Genomic DNA, 17,754 nt, shown 5'->3' on the forward strand with positions numbered 1-17,754 from the left:
GCAGAAGAAGAAATATGATGATCGGTTAAAGAAATTTGAGAGAGAAACATGGGTAGCAGTAGAGAGAGACAAAAAAACACGATAAACATTTCGCACAAACCTTTACAGTCCTTACCGTTAAATGGACCATTTAAAATTGATTTATGCCCATATCATATGTTCTCGAGCAAACATTGCGGGTCCAGTCTTAGGGTTGAATAACGAATATCAGTCTATCAACATGTCGGCTAGGTAAGTTCCACTTTGTACTTGTCTTCTGAGATTATGAATAACCGGGATTGTTCTGTAAATTCCGGAATCCATATTAACTCCAAATCATAAAAGCTTGAGTTTGGGATTATGTTGTTGATGCTAATCTTAACAACTCATATTGAAGTGATTACGTTCGACGAACAGGGTATGATTAGGGGTGGGGCAGATACCTGGTAGGACACGACAGTGGTAGCTGAAAGCCAACGGCCAGGCACGTGCTCATATACAGTTTTGCATTATTATATCTTAGACAAATAGATTATTGGCACAGTATCACCATTATATTCAAGAAAGCGAAATTCTATCAGGGTGCCACTTAACATTTAATGTCTAACAACTTATAGCTTTACGTTTATCTTGTGACCACCACATCATGTGTCAGTCAGTCTAGGACAGACGTCTAGGACATGGCACTGCGCACAAAAACAGATCAACATTAGATCTATAGAATAAACAGTTCACAATATTCAGAAAACAGTTCAAATGTCCAAACAATAGGTCAACGTTCAAATGTTCGATGCCCGCTTATCTTCCTTACAGCAAAGCCACAAATTTAAAGTGTTGGCTTAAGAAAATGTTCTTTAGTTGTCGGTCTTCTCGTACTTCTTGGTTTTGTGCTTTAAACAACAACAGGCGGACGGACCTCGTTTTCTGCGTTTGTTACAGAAAGGCATTGGTTCTGTTGGTAACGTTGCTTTGTCAAGCAACTGCGAAAGGGGAGCTCGACAGGGCTGCCCAGGATACGCTTACTGATCTTCTTTGGAAGGAGAATTCGGACCTGGCTGACGCAGCATGGAAGACCAAGTACATCCAGGCAAGTCTTGACGTTGTAATGATTTGTTTTTTTTAATCACTTCATTTTGCCTGTCAGGCAGGCAAGTAACGGCAGACGTAGAACACTAAAAAGTAAACTTTCATTCTACACATCGCATTTCAGGGCATCGCATCTGGAACCCTCGATCCAAGGAACTTTGGAAACTACACAGTTCAGGACGCCGCCTACTGCAGCGCTAATACTGACAATCTGAAGTTCCTCATGGACAAGACTGGCAACGAGTCGTTGAAGACGTTTTTTGAGAGCCAGTACGAAGAGTTCAGGAATGAAACCGAATCGCTGTACAATCAATGGTCTCTCAAGGTAAAGCGTGTTACCTGTTGGCAGCTACCAAGCTCGAAGAGTTGTGAAATAGATTCAAATGAAATGAATTCTATTGAAAATTCAGTGGAAGTTTTTCTGAATGAACTAGACCATTCGTCACAGTGTATTTGCAAAGTAACAATACGCATTCATTGTTGAAATCATCATTTGCGAAATCATCATAATATTTTGGACCAATTCCTATTCATTCTTCTTGTAGCCGGGTGGTTCAGACCTCGGTGCTGCTGCCAAATGGTACGTAGATGTGGAGTACAAGGTAGCGCACGAGGAGGACCCCCTGTACTACCTGGTGGCCATGATTCCGTGTTATCGACTGTGGCCTTACCTGGCCAACAAGATGCAAGCTGAGGGTGACGACAAGGTAAGGTTGAATCAGAACTAGTGCTTGACACTTCGCAACATACATGCACCATGAGTGTATAGGATGTTCTCCAAAGCAAAGATTGTTGATATCAATTTGTATGAATGGTTGAACCGTCGTGGAAACTGCCAAACATTTGGTTGAACAAGATCAGTTTATTTTTCTGTTTGCCAGAATGAACCATTCTTAATATTGACAAGAGAATACTCTTTTGTCCACTGACAAATTTCATTAATTCTAAACATTTCTTTGTAGTCAAGTCCAGACCTTCTTGTAGACTGCTGTACTTCCTCAAACATCCAAACTTTCTATTCCAAAGATCAGAATGATTCAGCTATATGTTGGACTGGCCAGGGGCATGCACTTTGGACAGATGGCAATATATACCCATTATTTCCATCGTGTAAGAGACTCTCTTTGGGGTTATTCTTTTTAATGATCGATGAAACAGATGATTGATTCATATATGTCGATGTTCCTCTCTTTCTCACTTACCTATGTCACGTGGTTGAATTGTGCTATCATGGAACATATTGTATTTATAAGATTTTCTCATTGATTATACAAATTAGATCCTGATGTGCATAATTGCCACCTATGTCAATCATCACTGAAGCTACCAACATACCAATAATCACAACGATCTGTCAAGCACATTAGTGATCATCTTTCAGAAATGGTAACAAAATGCGATGTTTCTTTGTTCAGTTATCCTTCAAAGATTTTAACAAAACACTCCTGTAGTTCCAGAACAAGATGCTAGGGGTCCCCAACCAATCCATCCAGCCGTTCTTGAGTTATATTGGTGACCAACAGAGACACACACACACACACACTGCCCAAAATATGACCTTCTTTGCAAAGGTAATGATCTATTCACTACGCGTTTTGTTCCTTTACAGGCCTCTAACATTTACAAGTTTTGGATTGAAGAGTATGGCAGCTTCAAATCTGCAGAGGGGGTGGAAAGTGAGGTGAACAAGGCTAGTGCTCTCATCGATCACCAGAAAGCCAGCCAAATCTACCACAGCTGCATGGTTGGGGAGGTGAACTTTTTCAGGTATGTTCCAATCTACAGTCTTCCATAGTCAAGTCGAATACCAACCCCAGTGACAGGAAAGAATATTTTCAGCTGCATGTAACACATATTTGGAAATGATGTAATACATGCAACAGATGGAAACAGCTGCAAAGGTCCAAGATTAAATGCAAAAGTTTATCATTGATCCATGGAGCCCCATCATAAGTTGCAATCAATTCTTTGTTGTACCAAATCATATCCCTGCAATGTATATAGATCTATGTTGCAGCATTATACAAATTTCATGTGATTCCAACATGACATACATGTACATTGTCTGCTTGTCTCATGCTCTTAAGGTCTGTGTGCGACGAAGAGCTCCTACCTTTCCCTAAGAGGACTCGGGCACCCACCCCTCTCCACATCAGGGGAAGAAAGCTGAATATACAAGGCTTTGAAGTTCTTAACTATATCAAGAAATAGCAATCATTGCTTGCCTTCAAAATAAAAACAAATTTGAATGTTGCGGCCACTCTCAATCAACTCTCAGTAGCTCTGGTAGAGCTTTGCATGTAAAGCAGATCGGTTGTGTTCAACAGAAACTGCTACAGGAGACAAGCCTTTGTGTGTGGTAAAAGTAGCATTCCATTGTATACTATACGTAAGGGAAACTGAGAGCCCTATCATTAACTACAAATGCAGTTCCATGTAATCACAGGCATTCCTGTTTATTCTGAATCTCAGAGTAAAAATATAATATCCAATATGCCACTCTACTACATAATGTTTAGCTACCGAAGTACGCATCCTTGGTTAATGACACTTTTTTCCTTTTGCGTTATAATCAGTTAACTTGTAATAGGTACCCCTTACTAGAACTTTCTTGCACCGGATTGACATTAAGAGCTTTAAAACACCTTTAAATCCCACCTAACCATAGCTACTTTGAAATATCAACTTAAAACTCTTGTCAGGTACTCTCTTGAAATGAGTTACTTTACTTGGAAGAAAAGGGGGTAACAGAAGAAATGGAATGTACAAAAAAAGTGTAATTAATATGCGTGACTGCTCTAAGGTTATAATATTTGTATGGCAGCTAGTTTGCTGTAGAGGGCTTTCATTGAATAAGACAAAAATGTCAAAAGTGAAAAAGATCATTTCTCCTGAACCATTATTACTGATAACTTCTTCATTCAGACCTTTCATCTACTCTTCACTTATTTCTTCCATTAATTTACTTTTCTCAGCATTAATCATGATTTAAAAGGTCAGACTGCATATGGCAGTTTTAGGCATTCACAATAAGCATCACTGTAGCATCAGTCCAGGCTAAATTTCTTCAATAGCTGCAATACTTAATAATCATTGAGATGTAAAATCTGATTGCAAAGATTTTCCATACAAAGTATTTTTAAGTCTGACACCTAGGAAAATGAAGACGTGTATAGATTCCTTCTTTTTTTTCCAGTTATTGAGGGGCAAGAAAGACTGAATAAACATACAAGCCTAGACAGTTCTTATGTTGCTGTACTAAAGGCTACAGCCTCCAACATAGTGTTTCAAATTGGATCATTTGACTCCAATAACAATGCCAATGGTGGTCATATAGCAGATCTGATGAAATAAATGTGCATTATTTGAACTATTCTACTAGAATTATATTTAGTCCATTTACCATGGAAACAATTCTCAATAGTATCGACAAAATACAGTGAAAGAGCATTAGATACATGTTCTATTATAGATCTAGCATTAACGTATAAAAGAATCCTCTGGTTGCTCATTTTTACACGACTGTCGTCTGTCTCTGGCCTGCAGTGTAGGAGAAAGATGGGCTGGCTTCCACTAGAACTGTGGAGACAGGAGACAAAATACAATCAACAATCATTATGCATGACACATTATCAAGTAAATACGTAAGTATGCAAGGTACATTGTAAATCAAAGATAGGTGGAAAGGACAACATGCTTTCAAATGTCCATAGTACATGGCCTTACCAGAAAGATCTACGAAGAAAAGGATGAAGTCTCTACCATCTGATGAGGGGAGGATATCATTTCTTTGATTAATACTATAAATTCATTCACTTTTGCTGTGGTTTTATTTTACGGTGGGAGGAAAAATGGAGTTTTCATTGTTTTTAATTCCTGATCGAAACGATTCTGTAGCATAGTAGTCATACAAGGGAGACACATTTGCAGTGTCACGAAATTGTGGTGGAGATGCAATTTTGAAAACTGTGAAAATAAAACCGCCAAGAAAGTTTCAAGGTTTACAGTACATGAACACTGAGCTGTGATTTCAATCCTGTCTGTTTCGATCACCCAATACGCACGCTACTGGAAAGGGTTGCAGTCTTTAGGATGGTACATTAAGTCGTAGTCCACAGTTTATTGTGCTTGTTGAAAGGAGCTAGGGGAATTTCCCTGTTACAATGAACCTGTAAAACTGTACCTAACTTTTTTCTTCTCTGTCAAGACCAGTGGAAGAATAGCTCTTCAGTGAGCTTCACTGGATCGATATCACTTTCACTTTTTTCACTTACATTTTTGAGGAACTCCTCTGCACATATACGCGCCCTGGCGTTGACGGTGAGTTTCATCTCGCTAATCTCCTTGTCGATCTCCTCCATGAAGTGGATAATGAAGTCCACCAGCTTGTGCTTGTACATGGCCTCCGTGTGGAAGTTGGTGATCAGGAAACTGATGTCATAGCCCTGGAAGAAAAATCAAACACGGAAATCAGAGGTTGAAACCCTTGCAGTCACACAGACAAAAAAAGGCAGCGCCGAGGATGTGTGAGAATGCTGCATTGTGTATATCGGGAATTGCAGAAAGAAAGAAACAGACAAGCCCAAAACAAAACTATCCTCTCTCTTGAGGTGAAGTGATAAATAAGATTCCTCAGTTAGCCAATTTTAGACTACTTATGCTACACTCTTATAAATAAACAGAAAGTGGAAAGTCTCTATGATGCTGCATTGAATGCTATAGTCTCCAATGTAGTGGAGCACAAATTAGCAGCACTGAGGATGTATTGTAGTGCTGCATTGTTTACACTGGGGATTTCAGAAATAAAAAAAAGGCAAAACAATACTTCACTCTCTTTGTAATAAAGTAGTAAATCGAAATCCTCACTTACCCGATTTGGGTCTACAACATTAAGTAATGCCTAACTCTGTTACAGGAATTTTATAAGAAAAACAGGGTTCTCGCCAGGGAATTTGAGCGTAGGGGCCCCTACGCTGTAATTTTGATCCCCTATGCTGTGATTTTGGCCCTTACGCTGAGTTTCAACAAGCATAGGGGGGATTTTCTGTTGATTTGATGCAAACTTTTAAAAAATTGGCTTTAATTCACAAACTTTAGCCCTCAAAATACAGGAAATAGTGTCTTCGAGAGTTTTAAATCTCAAAATTTCCACGGGGAGGATGCCCCAGACCCCACTACAAATTATTCCTGCCTGCAGCCCTCATCCTCACACCTGTAGCGCTCGCCATGCGGCTTTGCCATGCAGAGATACCCCTACGCTGTCAAAAAATCCTGGTGAGGACACTGAAAAACCTGAGTCAGTAAGTCTCACCTCTACAGGTTTTCTTCTGAGGATGAAGAAGTTTTCTGCTCGCATCATCATGAAGCCCATGAACTTGTGGCACAGAATGGTCTCAATCTCATCAGCCTGGAAAGAACCACACACAAACATTGATTGATCAACACAAAATCATGTACTGTCAATGCTTTTAGACTTCAAAATGGGCCAAAAACAAGGCGTTTTAGTGTAACATTTTGTGTATATAACAATCAACTGTATATGTTTAAGTTGATTGAAGACATCAGCTATGTCAAATTGCTGCAAAGTCTGAATAGGTAAATGAGCAATACATATAGAGTTCTTTACCTGCTTAACAGCTATGGAGATCCGGAGTGAGTTGACGGAGCCCTCAATGAGAACTTTCTCCTTCTGGTTCCGACTGATCACAACAGGCTGCAACAGCAGCTCTTTGCTACTCCTGAATGTGCAAGACAAAAGGTACATGGAGTCACAGATGTTAAACAATACACAAGAGGAATATCAATCTAATGTAGTTTTCAGACAGACTAGAGAAAAGTGTTAGTGTTACAAAGAACACTATGTACAACAGGGTGCGAAATACTTTTTTGAGCCAGGTTGCCCATGTTGCAACCTAGGGCAAAGGCTAGGTTGCACATCCAAATTTCATGTTGCTCCAGCAACATTCACAGATTTCTTCAAATCAAGCTCGTATGTAGCGTATAATACTACTAATATTTCAAAATATAAATTAGATAGTATTGTGTTCCCATTGACCTAACAACATCTTGTTTAGCAGAGGGCAGTGTGTTTTCGTCTTTTTCAGCTCAAATTCCACGATCTATGAAGGGTTTTTGATAGTTTAAAACGAAAAAGTTTTGATTTCTTTATTTCAATTGAAGATTTACCAAATTTTATGAGAGTGACACTGTGTTTTTGTGAGCTTCCAGGGCTCCGATTGAGATCTTTGGCTCAAAATATAAGGTTGCACACTGCGCTACCTGGGTTTGGAATTAACTTGCACCATCCGAAATCTTGTTGCACTGTGCAACGTGCAACCAGGTATTTCGCACCCTGGTACAATAACATGTACATACTTCCAAGTTCCATTGAATTTAAACAGATTTAATTTTATGAAAAAGTCAGCATGGCACAACTTCCTGCCTAGTGGCAATATACATTGGAAAAGGTTATACCTTCTAAGCATTTTCATGAGTTTAAAACTTAACAAATTTAACACATGTGCAGAAAATTACAACAGTTCAATGACTCATGCTGATTCTGACCCCCAGTCATGTGCTTGAATAATAAATGAGCGCAACCTGTCAAATCAATACTGTGTTTGCTTTCCTCACAATGAAATATTGACCAAATACATAGAACATCCTCCTGGCAAACCCAACAATCAATTCTACCTCCGATGTTCATCTATATATGTCGTTCTGATCAACTTCCCGGGCAACCCATATCCCACAAGGATACTAAACATCATTTCTGCACACAAAGTGACCATAAATGTATTAATCTGCAGTGTGTACAGCATATAACATGGGAACTTCTCACCCACTTTACCATATTTCCCCAAGGTATTACTGTAAATTTGGTCTAGCTGTATGTAATTCATGTACATATGACTGAATAGTCATTTCCCTATGAGATTAACAATTAACTAGAACAAAACTGTTTAATCTAAATAGTGTTGAGTTGAGTTTAATGAGAAAATCCATTACAAAAGTGTGAAAGTTGTCTGGTCTCTTCTTACATCTCTTCATAATAAAACAATTATGCAAATGAGGCCCTTATTAGCATAATTTGATGCAACGATGTTCACATTCACATAACTTCCCGATGGCACAAAAAAAGTATTAAATGCATGAAATTTCCGTCATTTACCAGTATGGAATTATAGTAGTTTCTCATTTAAGTATGCAAATTAGGCCCACATTTGCATATTTTCTATCTTCAACATTCCTCTCTTCCTCAGTTACAATTTGAATAGTCATATCATGGCACAAAGCAGATTTTTAATGTTGCCTCATTAATTATGCAAATTAGAATCTGATTTGCATAATTATCGGCCAATCATTCTAAGCATCACACAAGCTATCTACATACCAAATATCATGACCATCCATCAAGGCCATCTTGAGTTATAGTATTTTCTCATTAATTATGCAAATGAGGTCTTCATTTGCATAGTTCATATCAATTAATATTTCTCTCTTCCTCACTTACATATGTCACATGTTTCAGAGTCCTATCATGGAATTTGGCGGATGTATAAACTTTCCTCATTAATTATGCAAATTAGATACTGATTTGCATAAAAAGTATCTAATCATGTTCATCATCACTCAAGCTATCTACTTACCAAAAATCATTGCCATCCATCAAGCCCTTCTTGAGTTATTCCCTTTCAAAGTCAGATGCAAAACCTGCTCCTCCAGTTCCAAAAAAGCCGCTAGGGGGCCCAAACCCATACCACTTACTCTCTGTCCAAAGAGCTATCTACCACTCAAAAATCAGTTCCATAGCATGTCCAGAACACGAGATATCAAAACAGGAAGTTCCGCTGCAGTACCGTAACAAGCCGCTAGGGGACCCAAAATCTAATCATTTCCTAGTCTCATCAAGACCTACCCACCTACCAAATATCAAGACAATCCATCCTAGCCTTCTCGAGTTATGCTGTACATTACACACACACATACAAACGCTACCCTCTGCATAACCTTCTCGGCGAAGGTAAAAATGATAAACGTACGTATGAACCTTTCTCATTGAAAACATTACAAGAAAGTAATATTGAGGAAGAGAATCCACAACAAGAATGTACTAATGTTACATGACACTGTCACTTAGTAAGAGGACTTAGTTTCAAAGTTTCAGAAAGTGAATTGGACAATGCTACAGTTGTTGTTGCCATTTACGTTTTCTAACCTTTCACACTCACACAAACCTACAAGATTCTTCACTAGAAGATATAAAGTGTTTCAATAAAAACCATTGTAGGCAATGTACAAATGTACAATGTAGGGTGTTTTCTTATGTAGTGGTAAAATTGATCAACCATTGGAAATACGTTTTTAACTGATAGAAAGTACTAGTATAAGAAACCTCAAATAAAGATGAAGTGGGATGAGATCACACAATCTCAATGATCAACAGAGTGTGTGAGGGCGTGGGGGATAAAGTCTCTTGACTTAATATCAGAAAATGTGCCAGTGCTGGAATGCAGTATTGACTGACCTGACTTCTACCTCCGGTTTGTTGTGCCTCTCCACCACCTGCGAGGAAAAGTTCTCCAGACACATGGCCGCCGTCAGCGTGGAACGCACGGCGTTCAGGTACGGGCGTAATGTCGCAGACTACGGGAAAAATGACCATGTACGTTCAAATATCTTTCAACCTCTACTCTAGCATGCAATGGAGCATATCAATGTGATTGACAGTTCTGAAAATGTGCTGTTATTTTCTAAAAAAACTATGCAATGTCTGAAGCATTCTTTGCAATTCATTGCGATCCCAAAGGAAATACAAGACATCAGCATTCAAACCATTTCAAGACTTAGCTACGTGTATAGAGTACATATGAGAGATTTAGTCATGTTTACTAACTACACAAATCTGTTGACATGTTCACAAGTGAATGCAACAATCTTTTACGACTGAGAAGGAAATACGCAAAAGGTGGTATTTCGTGGGACTTCCAAGTGTATCATAGGTAGTGATATATATATCATAGAGCTTGAATACAGGACAGGAAGTTCCAGAAGTGAAAGATCACGTGTATTTTTGGTGGTGGCCCCATTTTGGGGAGGGGCAACTTGACTGAAGGTATGAGATAGCGACTGGTTGATCGACCAACACCGCAACCAAATTTTCAGCGAATCTGGTCCATCAAACACCCTGAAACTTTTTCTGCATACACTACGATAGATATTGAATGGTATAAAGTTACACTAATTACCAAATCGATTTAATTCCGGAAAGAGAAAGAGAAAACTTGAAGAGGAAGAGAGCTTACCATGTTGAACAGGAAATCACAGGGACCAGGCGGAACCGGAGTAGTGCGCGTGCGCAGTATGCTGCATCATGGGAAATTGTACAGAAGTTTGACCTCTGACACCAACATGGCGGGTAAGTTGAGATGTTTTTAGTGAAATTCCCCATATTTTTGGCTTTTTCGTGACGAAGTTATTGGCACGGATTTGTAGGTGAAGGGCCTCTTAAAGACGTAACCTTGGTAGTAGTATTGACGATGGTGCGATCGCGTGCTACAGATATGTTGAATATTGCTTAATTTGCAAGAAAAATATAGCACAGCGAGCTTGGTTTGTTGCAACAAATTATGTTTATTTTTGGCGACGCCTCAGGGGCGAGCCAAATTTTTACTATATTGTGTGCAGATTGCAAGAATTCTAGGAATTGTACAGGAATGTGAAAGTCCATGGGACGATAACTCAAGAATGCCTGGATGTATTGTCTTCATATTTTGTAGGTGGGTAGGTCTGTGGGAGACCTTGTAATGATTGGATTTTGGGCCCCCTAGCGACTTTCTATGGTACTGCAGGGGAACTTTCACTTTTCAAATCTCGTCTTCTGAACATGCTATAGTCATGATTTTTAAGTAGTAGATAGCTCTTTGTTAGGAAAATATGTCCTGTAGATTTGGACCCCCTAGCGGCTTTTTTTGGAACTGCAGGAGCTGATTTTGACTCAAACTTTGAAAGAGAATAACGCAAGAAGGGGATGACGGATCATCATAATTTTTGGTGTGTAGATAGCTTAAGTGATGATTTACATAATCATATGCCAATTATGCAAATCAATATCTGATTTGCATAATTAATGAGGACAGTTTATAAATCAGCTGCATTCTATTATAGGACTCTCAAACACATGACATATGTAACTGAGAAAGAGATAAATATCGATAGATATCAATTATGCAAATTGATACTTAATTTGCATAATTAATGACAAATACTATAAATCCATAGTGGTAAATGATGGGGATTTCATTTTTGAACCATTTGGAAATTAAGTAAATGTGGCCACTATTAGACACAAATCTTGCATAGAGGGCCTCATTTACATAATTTATGAGGAAATGGTACGATATCTTTTTTTGTGAAAACAAGATTTTCATACATTGGACAACTTGTGTTATCTTGGTAGAGAAGGTGATCGACTGATATGATTTATGCAATTTATTATGCGAGGTCCTTATTTGCATGTGGGCTAAAAACGAAAACGTTAACAGAGACCACCGTCGCCATGGCAACATCTTTTTATGTTGCCAATCTTGTTTGTATTGCTGTCCAATTAATTCCAGTCCGAAGGAAATGCACACATTTTTCGCCAAACCAGTTACCGGGTAATCATCAGAACGACTCGTATATTAAAACATAGCCGGATGACGAAAAAATTTTGAAATGTTTAGGCTGGAAGGTATAATTATATAATTTTAAACTAGAAGCATACCCTGAGCTTTTATCTTACCCTGATATATAAGTCTTCCATAATTTGTCCGGCCGCCACTGCGGCTTCGCTTTGATTCGGTTGTTGTATGTTGGCCGCGCCACATTTTTTTGTGTTAAAATCATCCTAGCAATGACGTCACCGTTTGCGATCCTTTTCCAATTTGTCCGGGCAATAACCTCAAATAAAGTACGCACCCTGACTTAAGCAATGACTTGTGGTGCCTTTTGAATTTTGAAATGTTTAAAAAGTGTGTACTTTATTCGAGACAATACGGTATTGCACTGTCTCTATGATTGGCCCATTGCTGATTCAAATCTATAAGTGTTCCTGTGATTCCTGTCAATAAGACTTCGTTGTTACTATTGACAGGATGTTATATAAGTGCACATGATATCGGTTTTTGTTTTTCTTTCAGATCACAGGGCCAACTTAGCCAGAGTTTGTAGGGTGTGTGGTGTGCGATTCGCAATCAAGGGCCGAAAGCCAAAATCTGTTAAGACATTCAGAGACACCATTGCACACTTGTATGGAGATTACAATGTAGATCAGGACATGGAGGATGTTCACCCTCCCTTTGTATGTGAGAAATGTCGCAAGACCCTGATGTGTGTACAACAAAAGCTTACATCTGGCAAACAGGTCACTACCACATTGAAAGACAAACTGCCAAACTTTAACCCCCATGTTGATGGTAGCTGTGGAGTATGTGTGTACAAACAAGAAGGAAGACCTGCAAGAAAGCCCCACTTCCCTCCTCCACGTGCCCCTCCTGCTGACGTGAACACACAGCCAGCTTTACCTACCTCCACTGCCGATGTGAATGCGCAGCCTACTAGCGCTAGGGATGTGTACTGGGAAAATCATTTAGGTACAGGTCCTAAATACCACAACATTATGTACTAATACTGTACCTAAATGGAATTTCACTCTCAATAACATGAAAACATTGTATGGGCATTGAACTCGGCACCATTTTCATTTGAGATCCTCTCGAAAAAATGGCTTCTTTGCAGTATGAATAAACATTGTGTTAACTATTTATTCTTATTTCTGTCATCATTGATTTGAAGATCACAGGTTACTTTCTCAAATGTTACACTCATGATAGGTACAGCTACAGGTTTGGACCTATACCTAAACCTCTTTACCGGTACCTGTACCTGATGTTACATTTAGCTACTCAACCTTACAGCCTACCTCACCTCTATTTTTTCACCTCCTTGGTTTAGGAGAGCAGCAGCATTGTAACCAGGAACAGTGTGCAGGGCTCACTCAGCCACCCAGTCTGCAGAGAAAGAGAAGGAAAAGTGGCTCTCAAGGCAACGACTTGATATTGGACTTGACAACAGGAACTAAAAAAAATGTTCAGATTGTGCAAACAATGACAAAACTTGCCACAGGGACAGCATTGGTAGCAGAGAAGACTGATGGGAAAATTGATGAGGAACAAAGTGACTGTGGTGTGTCTAAGAGGAGGAAGATAGTTGAGAACTCTCTCTCAGAAACCCATGAAGACAACACAGGACATCAGCCAACTGCTGGAGGACCCTTTTATACAAGAGAGACACAGGATGATTCTTACTTCAGGTAGATTGGAAACCATCTTTTTCATTTGTCAAAACTTTGTTCTTGTGTATGATTTGATGTTAAGAAATTATTTTGCATAGAATTGCCTATTTGTGATCAGTCAATCAATAAGATACATATTAGATGTGCATTAATCAGATGTTCTGTTTTTCCCATAATGAATGTTGAAATGTTTTAACTCTTCATCTTTAACCACCTGTGAATCAGTGCTTATGCAGATATTGGTATCCATGAAGACATGCTAGCTGACACAGTCAGGACAAACGCTTACAGGTGAGAAACTTCTTTTATTTACTTGTTTGTTGGATGGACAGTTCTCAACAATCTTTTATTACATGTTGGGAAGTTGTCATACAATATTGATGTGAAAGAGCAATATTGTCCCTGCAGACTTGCTATCCTGCGGTGCTGGGAACAGATCAGGGGGAAGGTGGTGGTGGATGTCGGGGCGGGGACAGGGATACTCAGTCTCTTCTGTGTGCAGGCAGGGGCAAGGAAAGGTATGTAACACTCTTTATACTTTTAACCTTTGGCACTCTGAAGTAGCCATTTGGCACCCTAGGGGCAGCAGGGAGAAGGTTAGTCCAACAGATTGTTACATGATCTGTAATAATGCAAAAACAAAAGTGAGATATAATCAAATCACAGTAAAGTAACATTTCCGATGAAAAGTTCCTAACGACACCTAGGCCTCACCCTAGGCCTCTACATCTATCATACATGTACATGTGCAAGCCCATCTAACCATTATGTGACAGGGAACAACAGATAATAAACCGCATAGTGACTGTGAGTGAGTAACATGTAAATGTATTTGTCTAGTTTTACACATGATGACAGTAGCTTTACACTGTAATTTGATATGACATACTCCGATAGATTACACTTCACATGTAGTTCTCACTGTGATGTGATGCAATGTGATACCGGTAATAGAAAGCATGACTGTGCACATGTCCTACTTCTTGGGAAAATAAACTGTCAGTGTTTAGAGAATGGCTTTTGTTGTTATCACTGTTTTTTCAAACATTGTAAAGTTTGTGAAAGGAATACCTCCAAATCTTTTCTACATGATATTTTATTTTGTAGTGTATGCCATAGAAGCCAGTGCTCTAGCAGAGGAGACCAGGAAGGTAGTGAAAGCCAATGGGATGGAGGGAAGAATTGAGGTAGTGCACGGACGAGCAGAAGAAGTCGAGCTGCCTGAAAAAGTGGATGTTTTAGTGAGTGAGTGGATGGTAAGGATCGTGAGATTAAGTTTGACTTCGGACCTGCCACTATTTTACACAGTATGATATATGAATCTTGACATGATATAAATATTAAGCATAATTCTGTTTTTTTCTCACTCTCTTAGGGATACTCTCTCCTGTATGAGTCCATGCTTCCCTCAGTCATCTATGTACGTGACAAGTGGCTGAAAAAGGTAAAATTACACATCTTTTTTATAGCTCTATCTGCATAGAGTGAGCTCTGCATGTGGTATATTATAAGCCAAGGAGGTTAACTTTGGTTAAACATGTCTTTGTCAACTGGGTTTATAGTTTTACTTTCAAATTTCAAATTGGAAGATGGTGTCATGGTCAAATACTTCTTTCATTGTTCATTGTCTCCTGAATGACAGTGTGTTAATGTTTCTCTCCCACAGGGTGGGCTGATGCTACCTTCAGAAGCCACCATGTACCTGGCTCCCATAACTGATGCAGAAGTTGAAGACAGGTAACAAAGATAACATGGTCACAGCTAACACATTTATTTATTTATTTTTTTATTAGGATTTTTAGAAATATAGATGGCAGGGTGAAACAGGTGTTGCCACATTTCCAACACCACACATGTACATACCAAAATAATGACTAAAAAGACGTACCAATTTCAAGATATCAGAACATAGGTTCAAGGACAGAACTTCATTGGCTTTAGGATGGTGTTGGGAGTGATGGATTTTTCAAGTTTGCAAAGTTCTGTAAACTTGAAATTCTTGAGACATATGATACTACTTGTACATGTACAATGTTTTCTTATCACATTCTGTCAATGTTTTCTTATGACTTGCCCAGATTACAGTTTTGGGAGGACATAGGGACAAAGTACCATGTGGACATGTCAGCGCTGAAGCCTTACGCACACAGGTGTATCACAAGTAAGTTGGGCTAGGTCCTACTGATGCTGCAAGTCTGTCATATATGATATTAGCTTTGACAGAGAATCAAAGTTTTTCATATGTAATACAGATATATGTGGAAATTTCTCTAAGGGTTTGTTTTTTAGAGTTGGGAACATCTTTCTTTTCTTCCATTTCACTAGGAAAGGTCCAAGTAAAGCCTGTCCAGATGGAGGACATCTTGGCTACTCCTGCCAAGGTCATGACTTTTGATCTAACAAAAGTGTCTGCAGAAGACCTTTCCTGTGTCCAGGTGAAATCTTCTCCTTTTCCATCACCTTTGATTTTTAAAGCATTCCTTACACCAAGTTGTACCCTTTTTAAAAAGTAATAAAAAGCTTAAAGGCATGTTTCTGCCCTCTATAGTATTTGCTTCTACTTGTAATTATAATTTCATGTGACCTTTCTTTATGTTTATGTCTAACCTGCAAGCAATAGCAACTAGACCTGTCCTGATTAGGTATACTAAATCAGAATACCAGGTCTTGCCTAAAATGATCATGACTGTACCTCTACACACAGGGTGCATTCAGCTTCAGCTGTTACGGCTGGTCACAGATGCAGGGTTTTGCCACCTGGTTTGATGTCTTCTTTCCATCACCAAAACCAGTGTTGCTGTCGACTTCACCATACTCTGAGTAGGTCTGAAGTGGTTACACATGGTGTCTTTGTCAATAGAAATAATTTTATTATCTGCACCTGAATTTGTGGCACATACAGAATAGTTTTAAAACTTCACAAATTTGACAATGGAACGAAGAAAGGCTGAACAAGCTATGGCTGAACAGGCTATGGAGGCATAAATAAAGGCTTTGACTTGACTTGACTTGACTATATGAAACTGTTCTTTCATATTTGATCATTGCAGAGAAAGTCTAAAGAGTTCTTTGTGAAAACTTGACATCATTTCCTTACCAACTTTTTTATGCCACCATTGATCATCGATGCTACAGGCATGAAAAGTGACCTTTTTGATTTGAAATGGTTCTCCAAAGAAACTGATCAATACTGATCTGTATTACTGATATTGAGATAATACATTATGTAGAATGTGCTGCCATCACTTTGCATGCTTGTTGGTTTAATTGTTTCCTTTCCCCACGCATGTACAGAGACACCCACTGGATGCAGTCTGTCATGTCCTTGGATGAGTCAGTCCAGGTTACTCAGGATACACGGGTCAACGGAGTCATCAAAATTACACCAAATTCTAGGAACAACAGGTCTTTAGTCTTATCATGTCTCACATTTAATGTTCCAAGGACATATGCATATGTAGACAGCCTAAAGATATGACAACTTTCATACATTATATTCCTGCAGAAAGCATTTCTGTAGAAGTAGTCAGATTTATACTGTATGGAGCTGGGAGTTTTGGTCATGGCCTATTGACAAAAGAATACCAGTCCTTGTCATTTAAGTGTATTAAAGTATGCTTGGAAGCATGATTCTTATAGATGCACTTAGTTGATGTTAGGGCATTACTGTTTGCTGCTCTGTTGTTGATATGTTGCTATACAATCTCATTTTCATCAAAACCTATTTTCTTCCTACCCAGATTCTTGGATATGACCTTGAAATACAGCATAGATGACAGTGAAGAGGTGGAGAGACTTTACCCCATGGATGACTGTAGATAAAGAGTTTTAAAGACAGTCCTTCCAAGTTGATAAAAGCTTCTGTGTCACAATGTCAATGTTATCATGTTCTGTATTTAGAAATATTGGTGATATGTATGTTGTTTACCAGCACGAGCCACTGTGTCTTTTAGTTTTACTTTTAGTGCTTTTGTTTCGAGTTTTTTGCCACAGAGGCATTAGCTATAGAGTCAGACATTTGTAACCCTCAGGAAGCGCACAAGTTACTACAAACATTCTTGATTTTGGAAATGAGAGCAGAGCTCTTGTGTAAATGAACTGGGGTTTGCCATGGTATACCACCCTCATAATTCTGGACCCCTACGCTCGACGTTACATCGCTCGCGAAGGGGCCCTGATTACCAGTGCCGTCAGACATGGTTATGGCGACGTCGCCACCAAAACAGCTTCAGCCAAGTGTAAGGACAAGCGGAGGGAAGAGCCTCTGTTATATGGGCTTCCCAGTGGCAGCGAAAGCCGAGCAAGCCCACCGATCTTGTCCGCGACTTCCGTCTGGAGATGAGTTTGTCAGTCTG

At 39.1% G+C, this 17,754-nt stretch overlaps 3 protein-coding genes across 4 annotated transcripts; 2 read left to right on the top strand and 1 right to left on the bottom strand.

Annotated features, from left to right (window-relative positions):
• Positions 1–202: 202 nt before the first annotated feature.
• Positions 203–3,318, top strand: LOC136434943 (uncharacterized). Of its 2 annotated transcripts, XM_066428066.1 has the most exons (6): positions 203–231; positions 919–1,066; positions 1,190–1,390; positions 1,611–1,772; positions 2,675–2,832; positions 3,153–3,318. In XM_066428066.1, the coding sequence occupies exons 1-6, from the start codon at positions 221–223 to the stop codon at positions 3,274–3,276; spliced, it is 804 nt and encodes a 267-aa protein (XP_066284163.1). In that variant the 5' UTR covers positions 203–220; the 3' UTR covers positions 3,277–3,318. The 2 variants fall into 2 exon arrangements, with proteins under 2 accessions (XP_066284163.1, XP_066284162.1); XM_066428065.1 differs by lacking the exon at positions 203–231 and having other exon boundaries at positions 772–1,066.
• A 177-nt stretch (positions 3,319–3,495) lies between these two features.
• LOC136434944 (actin-related protein 2/3 complex subunit 4) lies at positions 3,496–10,505 on the bottom strand. Its single transcript, XM_066428067.1, has 6 exons — positions 10,371–10,505; positions 9,593–9,711; positions 6,692–6,803; positions 6,377–6,472; positions 5,340–5,510; positions 3,496–4,644 (listed from the first exon to the last, which is right to left on the bottom strand). Exons 1-6 carry the CDS (start codon positions 10,371–10,373, stop codon positions 4,639–4,641), a joined length of 507 nt encoding a protein of 168 aa, XP_066284164.1. The 5' UTR covers positions 10,374–10,505; the 3' UTR covers positions 3,496–4,638.
• On the top strand, positions 10,460–17,325 carry LOC136434945 (protein arginine N-methyltransferase 6-like). Its single transcript, XM_066428068.1, has 13 exons — positions 10,460–10,483; positions 12,246–12,698; positions 13,060–13,417; positions 13,625–13,690; positions 13,808–13,917; positions 14,507–14,655; positions 14,775–14,843; positions 15,066–15,136; positions 15,478–15,560; positions 15,725–15,834; positions 16,104–16,219; positions 16,694–16,804; positions 17,140–17,325. The coding sequence occupies exons 1-13, from the start codon at positions 10,477–10,479 to the stop codon at positions 17,219–17,221; spliced, it is 1,785 nt and encodes a 594-aa protein (XP_066284165.1). The 5' UTR covers positions 10,460–10,476; the 3' UTR covers positions 17,222–17,325.
• The last annotated feature ends 429 nt before the right edge of the window (positions 17,326–17,754 follow it).

This window comes from Branchiostoma lanceolatum, chromosome 5 (assembly GCF_035083965.1).
Source record: "Branchiostoma lanceolatum isolate klBraLanc5 chromosome 5, klBraLanc5.hap2, whole genome shotgun sequence".
Classification (NCBI taxonomy): domain Eukaryota; kingdom Metazoa; phylum Chordata; class Leptocardii; order Amphioxiformes; family Branchiostomatidae; genus Branchiostoma; species Branchiostoma lanceolatum.

What these genes read in the sequence shown, in the direction of transcription:
- LOC136434945 (XM_066428068.1), top strand. An exon ending in CAGGATGATTCTTACTTCAG is followed by an intron (nt 13,418 to 13,624) that starts GTAGATTGGAAA and finishes CCTGTGAATCAG; the next exon opens with TGCTTATGCAGATATTGGTA. An exon ending in GTCAGGACAAACGCTTACAG is followed by an intron (nt 13,691 to 13,807) that starts GTGAGAAACTTC and finishes TTGTCCCTGCAG; the next exon opens with ACTTGCTATCCTGCGGTGCT.
- LOC136434943 (XM_066428065.1), top strand. Translation starts at nt 827, where the DNA reads ATGTTCTTTAGTTGTCGGTCTTCTCGTACTTCTTGGTTTTGTGCTTTA. An exon ending in GGAAGACCAAGTACATCCAG is followed by an intron (nt 1,067 to 1,189) that starts GCAAGTCTTGAC and finishes ATCGCATTTCAG; the next exon opens with GGCATCGCATCTGGAACCCT. An exon ending in GGGGAGGTGAACTTTTTCAG is followed by an intron (nt 2,833 to 3,152) that starts GTATGTTCCAAT and finishes CATGCTCTTAAG; the next exon opens with GTCTGTGTGCGACGAAGAGC.
- LOC136434944 (XM_066428067.1), bottom strand. An exon ending in AAACCGGAGGTAGAAGTCAG is followed by an intron (nt 6,804 to 9,592) that starts GTCAGTCAATAC and finishes TTGCACATTCAG; the next exon opens with GAGTAGCAAAGAGCTGCTGT. An exon ending in TCAGAAGAAAACCTGTAGAG is followed by an intron (nt 5,511 to 6,376) that starts GTGAGACTTACT and finishes TTTTTCTTCCAG; the next exon opens with GGCTATGACATCAGTTTCCT.